This window comes from Sceloporus undulatus, chromosome 2 (genome assembly GCF_019175285.1).
Source record: "Sceloporus undulatus isolate JIND9_A2432 ecotype Alabama chromosome 2, SceUnd_v1.1, whole genome shotgun sequence".
Classification (NCBI taxonomy): Eukaryota; Metazoa; Chordata; class Lepidosauria; order Squamata; family Phrynosomatidae; genus Sceloporus; species Sceloporus undulatus.
In genome coordinates, this window is record NC_056523.1 from 11,434,139 (window position 1) to 11,452,431 (window position 18,293).

General features: G+C 41.4%; 2 protein-coding genes and 3 non-coding genes across 6 annotated transcripts in view; 2 read left to right on the forward strand and 3 right to left on the reverse strand.

Moving 5' to 3' along the window:
- Positions 1 to 18,293, reverse strand: part of LOC121921817 — a 194,093-nt gene that overhangs the window by 38,050 nt on the left and 137,750 nt on the right. The window lies entirely within an intron of this gene.
- Positions 968 to 8,989, forward strand: LOC121921964 (zinc finger protein OZF-like). Of its 2 annotated transcripts, none has more exons than XM_042450762.1 (4): positions 968 to 1,171; positions 2,901 to 3,053; positions 5,145 to 5,244; positions 5,847 to 8,989. In XM_042450762.1, the coding sequence occupies exons 2-4, from the start codon at positions 2,946 to 2,948 to the stop codon at positions 7,082 to 7,084; spliced, it is 1,446 nt and encodes a 481-aa protein (XP_042306696.1). In that variant the 5' UTR covers positions 968 to 1,171; positions 2,901 to 2,945; the 3' UTR covers positions 7,085 to 8,989. The 2 variants fall into 2 exon arrangements, with proteins under 2 accessions (XP_042306696.1, XP_042306697.1); XM_042450763.1 differs by lacking the exon at positions 968 to 1,171 and adding an exon at positions 1,609 to 1,714.
- TRNAG-UCC lies at positions 13,622 to 13,693 on the forward strand. The gene has a single exon. It is a non-coding gene; the product is annotated as a tRNA-Gly (tRNA).
- On the reverse strand, positions 16,565 to 16,636 carry TRNAD-GUC. The gene has a single exon. It is a non-coding gene; the product is annotated as a tRNA-Asp (tRNA).
- On the reverse strand, positions 17,511 to 17,582 carry TRNAG-UCC. The gene has a single exon. It is a non-coding gene; the product is annotated as a tRNA-Gly (tRNA).

Below are 18,293 nucleotides of genomic sequence, written 5' to 3' on the forward strand. Positions count from 1 at the left end.
GCTCCTCTCCTACATTTTCCTCTTCTCACAACAATCCTGTGGGATACATCAAACTGAAAGTCACCCAATGACTTTCATGGCTTAGGCCAGTGGAAGATTGTGGAAAGCTGTAGTAGTACATATTTTTTCCAAAGCTGGGCTGAGCAGGATTTCATTTCAGTACACTCGGCCCTCCATATCCATGTTTCTTTATCTAGGGATTCAGGCATCCACGGCTTGAAAATATTTTAAAAATATATAAATTCCAAAAAGCAAAACTTGATTTTTGCATTTTTATATAAGGGACACCCTTTTACTCTGCCGTTGTATTTAATGGGACTTGAGCATCTATGGATTTTGATATCCATGGGGATACTTGAACTATACCCCAGCAGATACCAAGGACCCACTGTATTTAAAAACAACAACATAACAGCAGATATAATCAAGGTTCACTTTTTGGAATGTATATATATATTTTAAAATATTGTGAAGCTGTGGATGCTTGGATCCATGGATAACAAATCTGTGGATACAGAAGGCCGCTTGGATCCATGGATAACAAATCTGTGGATACAGAGGGCTGACTGTACTAAAACTAGAGCAGCCTTCGAAAGCTGCATCTGCACTGCAGAAATAATGCAGTCTGGACACTGCTTTAACTATTATGGCACCATCCTATGGAATTCAGGAATTTGTAGTTTGCACCAGAGCGCTCTGATAGCGAAGGCGAAACCTCTCACCAAACTACAAATCCCAGGATTCCATAGCATGGAGCCATGGCAGTAAAAGCAATGTCAAACTGCATTAATTCTGCCATGTGGATGCAGCTGAAGGGCAACTCAAAGAAGTTTCCCCTCCACCATCTTTTTACATACTGTAGCTCTGAAGCACTTTAATCCCCTCTTTGGGCAGAGAAGAGAGAAGAGATCCCAAGGGTTAAACCAACAGAGCTGAGTTTGCACAGAGAGGCCTGAAATTGGAGAAGGAAGCTGGGGATTGTCAAAGCCTCTTTCCTGGACCTGATAGGGGAATCTGGCTGTTTTTATATTAAGAATCTAATCAGGCTGCTTTTATATCATTCCCAAAAATAAAATAAAAAAATAAAAAATTATAGCCTTAATATAAATGGGAAAGAGACGCCTGCAAAAAGGAGACTGCATTGCAGAGGCTGCAGCTGCTGCAGAAAAAGGTGAATTTTCTGGAGGAGAGGGGGTGGTGGTTGCAAGCAAAGGATGGGGAGAAATTTATTGATCTGCTTCATCTATTTATTTATTATTTGCTTTATTTATTTACTATATTGAGATCCAAACCCACTCAGTGCAACTGAGATCCACAAAGGATCGCTTGGTTGCTGAATGCTTCCCTAAGTGCAAAATAAAATGTGGATCTTTACTTTGCAGGAGAATGCAATCCAAATATCAGGATAGTCAGGATTATTTTATTTTAATTTAATTTTTGCATCAGCACCCTTCTTATTTGTGAAGTACAATAACATCCAAAATCCACAAAACAGAGGTACAGTGGACCCTTGTCATCCACTGGGGGTTGGTTCCAGGACCCCATGTGGATACTAAAATCCATGGATGCTCAAGTCCCATTCAATAAAATGGCACAGAAATGGTGTCCCTTATATAAAATGACAAAACCAGGCTTTGCGGTTTGGAATTTATATAGATCTTTAAAAATATTTTTAAATCGTGGATGGTTGGATCTGTGAAGAAGGAATCCATGGGTAAGGAGAACTGACTGTACCTTTATTGGACCGACCGAAATGCACAAAATACACGTTGCAAGCTTTCAAATCTCCGCCGGCTTCTTCGTCAGGCAAAGGTGCTAAGAATCATACAGGAGGAAAGAAATTATAAAATCACAATGTTCCTGGTTTGCATTTTCTCAAGGTGTTGTTGGTGTGTTGTTCTTTGGAAGGATATCTATGCAAGCATGTCCCTCCTCCGCTTGGCTATGTGGCGCTGGAAATAAAGCATTCCCAAATCCAGGATAAAATTTTAATTCCGTTAGCAATACAAAAAGATACTTCTTCTGAGATCCCAGATGTGTGCATTTTGGTTGGCCAAATAAAGGCATCACTGTTTTGTGCATTTGTGGTATTGTTATATTTTGGTATAATACGACCAACACAGCTACCCCTGACTATGGAGTTTATCACATGGGAGGCAAAGCGCCCAAATCCTGTGGATAAATGGGCTTTAAATCCTGGGAATATCCCACATGAGTTTTCAGACATGTCAGGTGATTTCGACATTAACCTGACATTAACCCCTGCAGAAAGCTGCAAAATCGGGCCGCTTTTTAACTTCGGAATTTCGGGAGTAGCCATTTTGGGAAACAAGACAAGATAAGATTTTACATGTGATCCATCAAGGATCTTCTGTTGTTCCTCAACCTAGGCTGCATCCGACTTGGGGCCACAACAAACTACAATCCCCAGAATTTCATAGCCTAGAGCCGTGGCAGTTAAAGCAGTGTCAAACTGGATTATTTCTGCAGTGTGGTTGCAGGCCTAATTTAACTTGCAAGATTGCTATGAAAATGGAAAGGGCCAGGCAGAGGAAGACAGCAATATATTCCCTACTAAAACTCATATCCAGTGCTAGCCATATTGGCCATTTGACAAAGTACGATAACATCCAAAATCCACAAAACAATGATGCCTTCCTGCTTGATGAAGAAGCCTGTGCTGGTCTGTGATGGTAATAAAGATTAATTGAACTGATGACGAAGCCAGTGGAGCTTCGGAAGCTTTCAATCTGTATTTTGTGCATTTTGGTTGGCCCAATAAAGGCATCACTATTTTATGAATTGTATTGCACAAAAACTTTGTTGAGGAAGAATGGTAGAAAAAAAGTAAAAATAATCACCGTTCGTTTGTTTCCCTTTCACTCCTTTTTCTGCTTCAGAACCTTTTCTGCCGAAGACAACATCGGTGAATCTTTTCCGGAGAAATGGAGAACTGGGTCAAGGAGCATAGTCCAGAGATTTGTGCCCAGGTTGTGGCACTGGCGGAAGATTTCCTGCTGAGACAACAGCAGACAGAGCAATGGGGAAAGCAGGTGAAATAGGCTGGAGCTGATCAGCACTCAATTCAAAGGGCTGGGTGGCATCTTTGAAGTTGCAAATTGACTGGGACTGGTACCCAAAGGATTGCCCTCTGCCTTGTGTACCATTATTTATTCATTTCTCCCAGAAAGGGGCCCAAGGTGGCTCATAGATACCATGCATCTGAGGAAGTAGGCTCAAGTCTATGAAAGCTCATATTACCAATTTATCTGTTGTAAACCGCCGTGATCATAGGAACGGCGGTATATAAATAAAATTTCAATCAATCAATCAATCTCAAGGGTGCTACAAGATCATTTTGTGTACTGATTTCCCAGACTAACGACTTTATCACATGGGAAAAATCGGGAGTTAAACAACGAAAATTGTGTGAAAAATCATGCAATTGCAATTAACACTTTCACATAATATCATAATGAAAGTGCCATTATCTCGTGAATAAACAGGCAGTAAACAGCAAGAAATCATTCATGGGGAAATCCTGTGAGCAATTTGTTGTTGTTTATTGCCTGTTTATTCCTGGGATAATGACTCTTTAATGGCAATGTGTGTGAAAATTTTCACATGATTTTCGCTGTTTAAACCCCCGATTTTCCCCGTGTGATAATGTCCTATCACAGCCTAGGTCTTTGAGTTATAAGTTCTTGCTGTTGTGTGCCTTCAAGTCATTTCCAGATTATGGCACTCCTAAGGTGACCGATGGTATAGTGGTTTGAGCATTAGACTATGACTTTGGAGAACAGGTTTTGAAACCCACTAGGTGATCGTGGGCAAGTCACACCCTCTCAGCCTCAGAGGATTGCTATGGCAAAGCCCTTCTGAAGAAACATGCCAAGAAAACTCTGTGATAGATTCACCTTAGGGTCACCATAAGTCTAAAATGACTTGAAGGCACACAAAAAATTGCATTGGTTTTCCTAGCTGCTGCATCACATTGCTGGCTCATGTTCAGCCTGTGGTCGACTAAGACTTTCAGATCCTTTTTGCATGCACTGCTATCAATCATGGGTTTGCTTAGGGCTGTCATAAGCTGGAAATGAGTTGAAGGCACACAACAACAACAGTGTGACACTATCATGGGGTTTTGTGGAGCAGAGAGTGTGTGACTCATCCAATGGGTTTTCCATGGCTGAGTGGTGAATCGAACCTTGATCTCCAGAGAATAGTCTAATGCTCATACCACTACACCACACTGATCTTGTGTAGCTACATATCCTCAAGATCATAAACGTTTTTCTGAGTCCAACAGGCCAGGCCTCTCATGGGATGTGAAAACCATTATTTTTATTATTATTATTATTATTATTATTATTATTATTATTATTATTATTATTATTATTATTTCTTACCCGCCTCTCCCCATGGATTGAGGCGGGGGAACAACAACAATTAACAAACAAACAACATCAGATAAAACACATTGATTAAAACACACATCAATTTAAAAGGTCAAATAAGTTGTGCACATATTACAACAATCCACATCTAAAATTCATCATTTAAAACTCACAATTAAAAATAGACTGCATCTCTGTTGTTGTATGCCTTCAAGTCATTTCCGACTTATGGCAACCATAAGGTGAGCCACGGCAGTTAAAGCAATGCCAAACTGCTTTACAGTGGTACCTCGGGATACGAAATACCCAGGTTACGAAATTTTCGGGATACGAAAAAATCCCATAGGGAATTATTGTTCCGGGTTACGAATGTTTTTTCAGGTTACGAAAAAACTTTTGGTGCTTTTCGGCGCTATTTTACACGGAATCGCGGCTTTTCCCCATTAGCGCCTATGGCAATTCGGCTTACGAAGGCTTTTCGGGTTACGAAAGCGGCCGCGGAACGAATTAATTTCGTAACCCGAGGCACCACTGTATTTCCAGAGTGCACACAAGGCCTCTGCTTCTCTGAAGCCATTTTACATTTCTAACTGGACACGACCCGAACATATAGTCCTTGTCACCAAGGGTATAAATTTGTGTCTTATATACAATTTGTTATATATAATATAACAAATAATTATGTTCCAGGCTATTCTGAACCTCCCCACTTGTTCCTGATTTGTCTTGTCCAACGTTTAATCACAGGTGGTGACCGAAAATCTTTCTGACATGGAGCAACCTCTGTCTGACACAGAACGAGAACAGCGCTTTAACCAGGAGGGAGAGGAAGATACAGTCTCACTTGGTGAGGATTTGATTTTTCCAAGTACTTAATTTTTGAAACAGCACAGTGCAAAATTCATCCTATGATAATTACGGACCAATCAAAAGCCATAAAATGGTGAATCGATTTTGAATCGATTCACAGGTGTGAATCTCTCCATGCAAAAAACGTAAGTGTGACCGACCCCTTTTGTCACTCCCAAATCCTGAAAATATTTTTGAGGAGAAAAATAGCTGATAAATGTGTGTGTTTGGCCTAACACCTTCAAACCCTACTACTTGTGAAGGCAAACTGTTCTATTGTTTAACAAATTTTATTACAGGAATGCTTTGCCTGATATTTAGCTGAAACTTGCTTCTCTGGATTTTATTTTATTTTTTGTGGGGGGAGGAAGTAATCTTTTAATTTAATTCTCTGATTTGAGAATTCATTTCTCCCACAAGTCAAATGCTAGATTCATCATTTTAATACTATACTAGATTAATTCTATTTTAATGCCCATTTATGTATGTTTGTAACTGTATTTTTTAATTTGTAAACTGCTTTGTATCCCAATTTGGGGGAAAAAGCAGGATATAAATAAATGTTTACATCATCTCAGTGTTTTCTGTTAATCTTGGCAGGTGATGGTCAGGTGAGTGAGGAGGAGGAAGAGGAGGAGGAGGAGGAAGAAGAGGACAACCTCCATCTAGAAGATTCTGAACCAGATGAGGTATCGTTCAGAGGTGACACTTCATGGAGTATTTCTCAATTCCATGACGTTGGAGAAACATCTGGAAGTCTTCAGAGCCCACATATAATGGAAGACGGGAGCTACTCAGAGAAAATAGTGGATATTCCCCTCCGAACTTATGACAAAGGCCACTGGGATCTGAAAGAACCCAGGATCCGAGCGAGAATCTATAACCATGGGGGGCTGAAGATGTGCATGGACTGTGGGAAAACTTTCAAGCAAAGTTCAAGCTTATATAGACACCGGAGACTCCACACTGGAGAGAAACCGTACGGGTGTCCTGAGTGTGGCAAAAACTTCAGCCGGAAGTCGCATCTCATTGCTCATGAGAGGACCCACACGGGGGAGAAACCCTATGACTGTGCAGAGTGCGGCAAGAGCTTCAGCCGGAAGTCACATCTCACCACACATGAGAGGATCCACACAGGGGAGAAGCCATATAAATGTGGGGAGTGTGGGAAGTGTTTCAGCCAGAGTTCAGCCCTTGTGGCGCATGAGAGGTCCCATACTGGTGAAAAGCCATTCACTTGTCCCGATTGCGGGAAGAACTTTCATCGGAGGTCAGGGCTTTCAGCTCACGAGAGAACCCACACGGGAGAAAAGCCATACAGGTGCACAGAGTGCGGGAAAAGTTTCAGCCAAAGCTCAGGCCTTTTGGCCCATGAGAGGACCCACACAGGAGAGAAACCCTACCGATGTACCGAGTGTGGGAAAAGTTTCTGTGAGCGCACTGCTCTTGTGAGACATTTGAGAACTCACACAGGGGAGAAACCGTACACTTGTGCCGAATGCGGGAAGAGCTTCAGCCAGAGCTCAGGTCTTTTGGCGCATGAACGTACCCACACTGGGGAGAAACCATACAAATGTTCAGACTGTGGGAAAAGCTTTGGGCACCGCTCTGATCTTCTCAGACACCAGAGAATCCTTAAAAGAGGAAAGCCATACAAATGCTCAGAGTGTGGGAAATGTTTTGGCCGGGGTTCAGATCTCCTCCAGCATCAACAAATCCACACAGGAGAGAAACCGTATAAATGCTCCTATTGTGGGAAGTGTTTCAGTTGGCGGTCGAACCTTATTAAACATGAGAGAATCCACACAAGGGTGAAAACATTGACTTGTGCCGTCTGAGTATGAAAATTCCTGCCTTCGTATATAAAGGAGTCACTGTGCCAAATCTGTTGACTATAGAAATTTTAACTACAGTCGGAAAGTCACTGCTTGCTGCCTGTCAGTAACTGTTTGGAAGAGAGTCTAAAGAAAAAAGAATTGTGATTTCAAAAATAATTTCAGGTTTGGGTGATGCTGAAAAAGAAATACATAGCCACTGATTTAGTAAACTCATACCCGTAATTCTCTTATAGTCATGAGAATGACTCCAGAGAATATGGTGCAGCAGGATAAAATTGGATGGAGAACTGCAGGAATTACTGTCTGTCGTCTAGTAGACTCTGAGGGACAGAGGGCCATTTTGGCTTTACAGGCCTCATGGCATGTCACACCAGTGTATCTGTGGTGACTAGAAGTTACATCTTCAGAAGTTACTTTTTTCTGTTGAACAAGCAGTGTTTGGGGGCCAAAATGGCCCCTATGAAGTCAATTTGTGGCTGAAGAACTGGGTGTAGGAATGCTGCTTTTTTAAATGGATCCAGGGGCCAAGAGGATGCCACAAGGCTCACCTGGGTCACAAAATCCCCCTCCCCTTTCATCTATTTCCTTTGCCCACAGGCAAAGATGCATTTAAAATTATGTTTAAAGCCTAATCTAGTCATGTTCTTGATACAACATATTTTCTTAACAACCCTGGATGATTTCCACTATATAGGCATACTTTTTCCTCCCCTCATTGGTCCAAAATACACTGCAGAAATAATCCAGTCTGACATGGCTTTAATTGCCCTGGCTCAGTGCTAGAGAATTGTGGTAATTGTAGTTTTGTGTAGTCAGAGAACTCTGGTGCCACAATACATTACAATTCCCAGGATCCCCAAACACTCAGCCAGGGCAGTTAAAGCAATCTCAAACTGGATTATTTCTGCAGTGTGTTTTGGACCATTGGTCACAATCCTTATCCACCCCAAATGTCTTGGGATTGTTGTTTCTGGGGATGATACATGGAGGCTTGCAAAGTAGCCAGTTTATGTTGTTGCATGAGGGATTACTTGCAGGAGGTTGAGTGAGAGTGAGTGAATGTTTTGGTGCCTGTGAGATCTGTAGATATGATAATAGAAGGGTTTTTACTTTCAACTATATTTATTCCCTTGTGATGATCCTCATATGCTAAAGGCAGTACTGGATTGCGGCTTCCATGTGAGTGGAGTCTGGTCTATAAAAGAGTAATCTTTTAGTATTGTATTTCCCAAATAGTTTCCGAACCATGGAGAGTTCCTTTAAAGTTCAGACCATAACCCAGCTCCGATTCACTGTTTCCCTCACCTCCTGGTTTGGAAGTCATCCACTGCTGACTTAGTTTACTTAGAGTGTATCTACACTGTAGAAATAAAACAGATTAACACCACCTTAACTGCTCTGGCTCCATGCTATAGAATCCTGGGATTTGTAGTTTGGTGAGGCACCAGCACCGTTTGGCAATGAGGGCTAAAGACGATGTAAAACTACAAATCTCAGGATTCCATAGGACAGAACTACAGCACTTAAAGCAGTGTCAAAATGCATTATTTCTACACTACAGATGCCCCCCCCCCCAAGTTTTCAGGACCTGGCTTCTTGCACTTTTTCAAAATACTGTACTTTGAATTTGAAACTTATGGCCTAATGCATTTGCATCCAGTATTTTGATGCCTTGACAAGTATAATGGAAACAAATCTGAAAACCACATTTTAAGCTGGTGACATTGCTGGGGTCTGTGCAAGCAGTCTAGTATTTGGTGTCCAGAAATCAGTGGGGCTTACCTGTAAAAAGCAGTCATTCCAGTCAGTGATGTGTGTCCAAGGAATGAAGGGGCAGTGGGGCAAGAATGGGCCCGGGGGAGATTCAATCAAATTAAAATAACTCCAGTAACTTTGGCAGATAAATTGGTGTTTGTGTATCTTTTCCCCTCTCATATGTTTTGGTGGGAAGAAACTGTCATACTGCAAAGAAACTGAGCCATAAAAATGCATCTCTATTTTTTAAGTGACCGGTGTGTTCTTCTTTAAAAAAACAACAACAAGTGGTGTTTGCTGATTTGAATTACAGTGGTGCCTCAGGTTACGAAATTAATTCGTTCCGCCGCGGCGTTCGTAACCCGATTTTTTTTCGTAACCCCCGAAAAGCCCTAGGGCGCGCGCGCTGAGGAAGCCCGCGTTGTCGTGCGAAACAAAGAAAAAGCGCCGCGCGAAAAGCACCAAAAAATTTTTTCTACTAAGCTGGAAAAAAAAACGTAACCCGGGGAAACAGTTTTTCCGATGGGGATTTGTTCGTAGCCCCGGAAATGTTCGTAAGGCGGTGGCTTTCGTATCCCGGGGTACCACTGTATATGATCTCAGTCTCTGGTAGCTCTCTCATTATCTGAGCAACACAGTTGAGAGGTATAGTCTCTCCTCCAAATAAATTAAGGGTTAATGATGTAATGGCCTTAGGCAGTGATGTATTCAAGTCTTTTACTTCAAGTCACATCTCAAGTGTCAAGTGTGTACATTCATGTCACTTTCTTTCCATCTTGCCTTTCAAGGCATATAAGAGCCCACACAGGAGAAAAACCGTATAAATGCTCCTGCTGCGAGAATAGGTTTATTCAAAGGTTGGACCTTATTCGGCATGGGGGGACGCATACTGGAGAGAAACCATATGAATGCTCAGTGTGTGGCAAAACCTTCAGCCAAAAAGGTTCCCTCATAAAACATGAGGGAATCCATACAGGAAAGAATCCATACGAATGTGTTGACTGTGGGAAAAGCTTTAGCTGGAGAAACCATAGGAATGCTCATCTTGCACCAAAGGCTTCAATGGTGGCATCCACATAGATATATATGAAAGAGTGCATATTTGTGAAAAACCATATGAATGTGTGGAGTGCGGAAAAACCTTCTGTTGCAAAGCGTCTCTTTTTACACATCTGAGAAGCCACATGGGAAAGAAGGCACATGACTGATCAGTGCTGAAAGTGTGAAATATTTTTTGGTTGAATTACAAAATTCTTGGAATAGGGTTGGGGAAAGTATAGCACGTAGGCCCTAATGCTTTTGTAGAATGTCCCGAATCCCTGTGCCACCAGACACTTCATACACGTATGGGGAACAATTTCACCGCTTTTTGTGGGATTTTGAACCATTTTTCCAACAGGAAGTGGGTCATAGTGCTACAAGCAACTGAGGTGTGTGGTGTGCAAATCTAGCTGTTATTTTAATTTTTGAATACAGCATTTCTTCCACATTCGCTGGGGTTAGGGGCAAACAACCCTTGTGGACGTGGAAAAACCACAAATAACAAAACACTTTTTTTTAACCTGAGAGAACACCTCTCTGGGAATCTCTAGGTCTGCCAGTGCAACTCTGCGGTCAACATTTACCATAAGTTGATCATAGAATCATGCCTAGAGAATCCTCCAGCACAACTCTTTGGTCAGTTTCATGCAGAGTTGCTCCAGGGGACTATAGAGATTTTTACAGAAAACATATTAATGAAATTTGCAAATAATCAAATCTGCAAAAGTCAAAGCTGTAAATATAAGGGCTGATAGTGAGGGTTCATCAGGTGAGAGGTGCTACAGAAGAGCAAGGTAGCAGCGACACTCAGCTAGACAGGAATGAGAAGACTAACAGAGATTGAGTCAGGTTTATATTTTAACAGAAGGATCTGGAGCAGCGAAAGGCCCTGCCAAGTTGTCAGCCCATAAGACAGCTGCCCAGAGATGCCAGGCAATGATCCAAATGCAACACCAATCTCTTTTTCCTGCCCTTCAGCACTCTAGACTTAAACTCTGTCCCCCCTTTTTTTATAAAGTCCTTCACATATTCTGGGTCAGTGGTTCCCAATACTTTTCTATGCCACACACCTGAAATGTTTGATTAATGTTCGCCTGCCCTGACTTTAGCTCCAGACTGGCCAGGCAGGGCAGAAAGAGGTCCTACTTTTTTTTTTAACCTCCAGTAGTGTAGTTGTTTGAGGGTTGGACTACAACTCTGGAGACCAGGATGGATGCCACACTTGGCCATGCAAACTCACTGGGTGACCCTGGACGAGTCATACACCCAAGGCCCCAGAAAACCTCATGATTAGGGGTGCCATAAGTTGGAGACAGTTTCAATGGCAGTGACAAGTCTCAAATAAGGCAAGGGTGGGAATCACTTGGCCCTCTGGATGTTGTTCAACTGGAAATCCCGTGATGAGGTATACTGTGGTCCAACAACATCCAAAGGGCTACTCCTCTGGCCTAATGGAAGGCCTGTTCCTTGCCCCCTTCCTATTCCTCCCCTTATAGACCCATTTATTGAAATGGTGAATGATGAAAGGCTAGATTTGTTGCTGTTTTGTGCCTTCAAGTCATCTCTGATTTACGGTTACCCTAATAGAGTTTTCTTGGCAAGATTTGTTCAGAGGAGATTTGCCTTTGCCTTCCCAAGGCTTAGAGAGTGTGACTCGCCCAATACTACCCAGTGGATTTCATGGCTGAGCTGGGAATCAAACCCTGGTCTCCAAGGTTGTGGTCCAACACTCAAAGCACTATGCCACGCAGACTCGGTACACATCTAATTCTCTCTTTTACATCTCTTTTACAGTTTTGTGACCTAAGTCAAAGATGGGGAACCTCTCTCAGCCTAAAGTCGGGTTCAAACTCAGAGTGTTGTGTGTGTGTGACATTCCAGTGGCAGGGAGAGCTGGAGCCAAAAGCAAAATGGCAGAACCAGAACATATTTGAGCATGAAGTACTTCCCGCCAAAGTACTTCCCGCCAATAACTTAGTCTTAAGAGAGTTTAAAGCACAGTGGGTGCCATTTAAAATACAGGTTGAGTAATTTGTCCAGAATTCTAAAATACTCCAAAATCTAAAATTGTCCTCATGGGTGGCTGTTGGATTCTATTTCCAATTTTGTCTGAATATTGAGATACCTAATTTTAGTCACTTTATTTGTAATTTTAAAGTTAAAATTAAAAAAAAATTGTACCTTCAACTACTCATATAGGTTTATGCAATTATGTTTTTTTAATATGAAACTTGATAATAATAATAATAATAATAATAATAATAATTTGTTTTATTTATATACCGCTATTCCAAGGATCATAGCGGTGAACAGCAAGTAAGCTAATTAGCAAGTAAGCTAATTTGCCCCGAAGAGTCTAGGTACTCATTTTAGCAACCTCAGAAGGATGCAAGCCTGAGTCGAGCTTGGGCCCTTTTGCTGGTCTTGAACTCGCAACCTTGTGGTTTTGAGTGAATGGCTGCAGTACAGACATTTAACCACTGCGCCACCAGGGCTCCATCTTTTATACAGATATGTTTAATTAAATTGCATGGTTGTTTTTGATCTTACGGTGACTTAGATTATTCCATTTACCCCCCCCCCAACATATTATGTTTAATCCAATAAAATTTTAAACCCCCTTCTTTTCTAAGCAAAATATATTTTTTAATTCTCATAATTATTCAGAAACCTCTCCCTATTTTATTTTTTTTGCAATAAATTGTGTGTTGCTCACACTCAGGAATATCAGGCTTAACAAGTTGGTTGTGCATTGCGCAATTGCTGTTTCTATCACTTGCCTCACTTTATGGCATGGACTTAATGATTACAATCATGCAGCCAAGTTAACTGCAAATTAATACTACAGGCTGAGTCTCACAGTATCTGTAATTTCGAAATCCAAAATACTCCAAAGCCAAAACTTTTTTCATGGGTGGCTGAGATAGTGGCACCTATGCTTTCTGATGGTGCATTGTACACAAACATTATTTCATGCAGAAAATTATTTAAAACATTGTTTATAAATATATATATAGTGTATATGAAACATAAATGAATTTAGTGTTTAGACTTGAGTCCCATCTCCAAGATATCTCATTACGTATATTCAAATATTCCAAAATCCAAAACACTTCTAGTCCCAAACATTTCTGACAAAGGAGACTCAACTTAGTGAAAAACCAAGGAGACAAAATTTGAAGCTACTACAAAATACAGTGCAAGAGGCCAGGTAATGACAAAAGTTTCATCAGACTTTTGAATCACTCTGAATTTTGTGGCCAAGTGGCAATTTGAGCCTCGATTTCCTAAATCGCAGTCTAACACTAAAGCTGTTACATCACACTTATGTGTATAAGGTGAATATGAAAAATAAATTTTGTGTTTAGACTTGGGTCCCATCTCCGAGATATCTCATTATATACATATATGCAAATACAAGTATTCCAAGATCCAATTAAAAAAAAATAAATCTAAAACACTTCTGGTCCCAAGCATTTCAGATAAGGGAGACTCAACTGTAGTAACAGCTGAGTGTGTTGGTAATGTTTAGTGCCAACTTCAGGAAGGAATAGAATTCAAAGACATAACTGTATTAGTCTGGAAAATCAGTATGCAAAGGGATCTTGCAGCACCTTTGAGATGCTACATTCAAAAGGAATAGTGCCACCTAGTGGTCAGTAGCATTCTAGCAATGCTACCTGTTTTGTAATAAGGAATGGAAAGGAATGCAGTGATGCTCTTCAAAGATGCTCCATGTGCGCGTTGGTGGTATAGTGGTTAGCATAGCTGCCTTCCAAGCAGTTGACCCGGGTTCGATTCCCGGCCAACGCAGTACATGTTTTCTTTTCTGAAACAGCAAAACTGTGGCTTCTCTCACCTCTTCTTCTTCATGTTCTCCCTTTAAAAAATGACAAGAGGATAGTCTTCTCCCATTGCAATATCAGCAAAGAACATGAAAAGGTGAAGCTGTAACTCACTGGGAAAAGAGAGTGGTGCCCAGCATTCTCCAGTAATTACAATTTTCAGTAGTAGGGCTTTGATATCTAAGAAAGGAATTAAAATACAATCATTTCCCTTATACAGATATAATTTACAGAATCATTCTATGTTATTTACAGAAAAACTGTCCCCCTTTCCCCCCTGCCAGAGTACTGTGGGGAGACAGGAAGAAATGGGGAAACATACCTTTAAATCTCAAATTTTAACAAATATAAAGGAAAATTGCAGGCTGGATGTGATTAAAACATGAACATCGGTCAACATTATGTATGAAAGATAACATTCTATCAGATCAGCTTTTCCCCTCTAAAATGAAGGAAACCTAGAATCTTGGAAGAGCTGGGGGGTCAGAATTCTTATTTGGGCAATGCATAACTTCACAACAGTCCCAGTTTGTCCGGGACAGTCCCAATTACTCCTCTGCCATCCCATTTTTTCAGCTGCTTTTAAAATGTCCCAGTTTCTCTCTCTTCCCACTGTCTCCCTCTGTCCTCAGCTTACTTCACTTGCTGCAAACTGAATTCAAAGTGCAAAAGGAATTTCCTCTTAGTTAACTCAGCAAAGAAGAAAAGAGGAGATGCTAGAATCTTATCCTTCCCAGCAGATTCAGGTAAAAGCCTGTTTGTTTTTTTCAGATTTTGCCATCTTGACCACACTCTGATGTTGCCCAGTAAGGCATGTCCCAGTTTTCATCTGTAAAATGTTGGAAAGTATGCAATATCTTATTTTCCCCCACCCATAGCTCTACTCCTGGGCACTGACTACCTTTGTTGGAGGGTTTCAAACAGTCTGGAGGGACATCAGTCCAGGGATCCTATATCGGCTGTGTATTTTCTGAACTGATGGGAACTGGATCCCAGATGCTCCCAGAAGCTCCCTCCAACCTCTGTCAAATTGTCCACAAGATTTTCCTAAAGAGTAAAGATATACAACTGAGCGCAAAACTTAGACTAGTCTGGGCCACTGGATCCCTCATCAGCATGTACAAATGCGAGAGCTGGACAGTAAAGAAAACAGACAGAAACAAAATAAACTCATTTGAGATGTAGTGCTGGAGAAGAGTGCTGAAGATATCATGGATGGCCAAAAAAATACAAACAAATGGGTCCTAGAACAGATCAGGTCTGAAATCCCCTAGAAGCCAAGATGATCAAGTTGAGGCTGTCGTACTTTGGCCACATCATGAGAAGAAATTAGTCATTCAAAAAGACAATAATGCTTGGAAAGATGGACAGCAACAGAAAGATAGGATGACTGCAACACCAGATGGCTGGACTCTATTAGGGAGGTCATAAGTATGAATTTGCAAGACCGAAGCAGAGCCATTGGGAGAAGTAAGCTGAAACATGGAGGAAGACAAAGCAAAGCAGGACACAGCATAGAATCATAGAATCATAGAGTTGGAAGAGACCACTAGGGCCATCCAGTCCAACCCCCTGCCATGCAGGAAATCTAAATCAAAGCATCCCTGACAGATGGCCATCCAGCCTCTGTTTAAAGACCTCCAAGGAGGGAGACTCCATTACACTCCAAGGGAGTGTGTTCCACTGTTGGACAGCCTTTACTGTCAGGAGGTTCTTCCTAATGTTGAGGTGGAATCTCTTTTCCTGTAGCTTGCATCCATTGTTCCAGGTCCTAGTCTCTGGAACAGCAGAAAACAAGCTAGCTCCCTCCTCAATATGTATTTAAACAGGGCTATCATACCACCTCTTAACCTTCTCTTCTCCAGGCTAAACATCCCCAGCTCCCTAAGTCGTTCCTCATAGGGCATGGTTTCCAGACCCTTCACCATTTTAGTTACTCTCCTTTGGACACGCTCCAGTTTCTCAGTGTCCTTTTTGAATTGTGGTGCCCGAATTGGACACAATATTTCAGGTGGGGCCTGACCAAAGTAGGATAGAGTGGCACTATTACTTCCCTAGATCTGGACACTATACTTCTGTTGATGCAGCCTAAAATTGCATTGGCCTTTTTAGTTGCCGCATTGCACTGTTGTGCAGAGGAATTGCAAAATGCAGTTGATAGAGGAGCAGATTGGAAAAAGCAACACATCATATTGTAAACATATCCAGGGGTTGGCCATATAGCAAAGTACAGCATCATCCAAAATCCACAAAACAGTTGATACTTTTGTGGAGCCAACCAAAATGCACATTATACATGTTGCAATACATGCTCTTTAACCTTCTATACCTTCTGAACTGAGGACTAAAACTACAACATCTTGATTCTATGACCAAATGCAGGGCTAAGACTAATATCATCAACCCCCCACCCCCCACCCCCGGTATCATTTTTAACACCTTTGCCTGATGAAGAAGCCAGTGGAGCTTCGAAAGCTTGCAACATGTTTAGTGTGCATTTGGTTGGCCTAATAACAGTATCGCTGTTTTGTAGAATTTGGGGATGATGCTGTACAGAATCTTGTGGCACACTTTAGATTAGCAAATTTCAGGCAAGGTGTTAAAACAAATGGGAGAAAAATATGAAGATGTTAGTCATAGGCCTGCATTTTGCTATTTCTGGTCGTAGTTGTTGCAGGGAGATATTGCTGTAGGGCGGCAGGCCGGCATCTTGAACCTGGATTTCCTAAATCCAGTCTAATACTCAAGCTGGGGCCCTGTACTGTGGTTCCTGCTGAAGTGTGGAAGATTTGGGAAATGTGGCCATAGATTCTTATAGAATTATAACAAAAACACAGACCTCCCCGTCAGGGAATCGAACCCCGGTCTCCCGCGTGACAGGCGGGGATACTTACCACTATACTAACGAGGAAAGGGCTGCAAGATGGGAGGTCGGAAAAGGCTCCAGTAGATGGGGGAAAGAGCACAGGATGCATGCCATGTTCTAATATATTTTTTGCTGCTGGAGAGAAAAGCAGACTGGAATCTCTTTTTTTCAACTGACAGAAAGCCACCCATAAATCTGGGAAGGCTCAGGTAGCAATGTGACATTGTCTGCAGTTCTCTGATTTATTTGGACTTCTGTTATATTTTTATTATTTTTGCTTCTGAAGTAGAAAGCAAACCAGAGAGTATTGTGGCATAAGCAATTTAAAGAAATCCTTTTTTGACAGAAGCTCACATATTGCTTAACTGTGGCAGTTTTCAGAGAAGTAGACATGCTGGTCTCTTGCAACATAAAAAGGAGGGAGGAAAGAAAAAGAAAAAAAGAAAATGTGGCAGCACCTTTAAGACAAACTGGTTTTTATTTTACCCTTGAGTTTGAGATAAACCCACTTTCTCCTTTTCCCCCTTCCGCCTTTTTGTATTGTTTAATGTTTGTAAATCTGAGGGATTTAAAAGTCTGCGTTCCCCCTCTTCCAGTCTGCCTTGCACTGCCTAGTCCTAAAACTGCATGTGGTCCTTCATGTGCATCATTGCTACATTTTCCACAGTTGTCTAAGGGGAAACAAAACTACTGATTTTGAAGCATTTAAAGCTGAAAGCATCTAAGCTTTAAAGATATGAAAGCTGGGCTGCAGGGAAATTTAATTGATGGAGAACTGAGTTGCACCAATCTTGTTTCCAGGTGTATTTTTTAAAAATCACATTTTGTCATTGTTAGGGGAGGGAGAAATGCAGAAAAGGATGGGCAGGTACAGCTATTCCTGTTGCTTTGCTTTATTTGTTGGAAAAAGAAGACTCTTTGCGTTGGCCGGGAATCGAACCCGGGTCAACTGCTTGGAAGGCAGCTATGCTAACCACTATACCACCAACGCTTGTGTGGGAAGACTCTGGAGAGCATCAATGCATCCCATGCTTTATGACAAAAGGAGCAGGAATGCTACTGATCCACTAAGTGGTGCTATTTGTCCTGTAGACCAGCCTTTTAAATATTATATATGTGCTCAGCTGTTGCTCTCTGATATAATACATTTATACAGTATTTATTTTGGCATGCAAGGACAAAGCTACTGAATCCACGTGCTAAATTGGTAAAACTGGCAGCAAAGTCTAACCAATGTGGAATGCCCATGTTAAGTACCAAGCAACACACCTGTTATCAGAAAGAGTCAAATACCTTGTGTATCCATGGATTCTTTATCTGTGGATCCAACCATTCACAGCTTGAAAATATTCAAAAGATATATAAATTCCAAAAAGCAAACCTTGATTTTGCTATTTTATATAAGGGACACAGTTTCACTACACTACTGTAATTAATAGGACCTGAATATCCACAGGTTTTGGTATCCATGGGGAGGGGGGTTCTGGGACCAAACCCCAGCGGATACCAAGGGCCCACTGTGGAGAGAGGTTTCTGAATAATAATAATAATAATAATAATAATAATAATAATAGCTTAAGGAATACTTAATCTAGAACAGAAGGCTTTTTAAAAGAGCATACACACACACACACACACACACACACACACACCCCTACTGGGATCTTCCCTTGCAAGTTCAGATACTACAGACTATGAATAA

Bases quoted from the DNA above. Each gene is read 5' to 3' on its own strand.
- LOC121921964 (XM_042450762.1), top strand. From the start codon at position 2,946: ATGGAGAACTGGGTCAAGGAGCATAGTCCAGAGATTTGTGCCCAGGTT. The intron at 3,054-5,144 runs GTGAAATAGGCT...GTTTAATCACAG, and splicing joins CAGAGCAATGGGGAAAGCAG to GTGGTGACCGAAAATCTTTC. The intron at 5,245-5,846 runs GTGAGGATTTGA...TAATCTTGGCAG, and splicing joins GGAAGATACAGTCTCACTTG to GTGATGGTCAGGTGAGTGAG.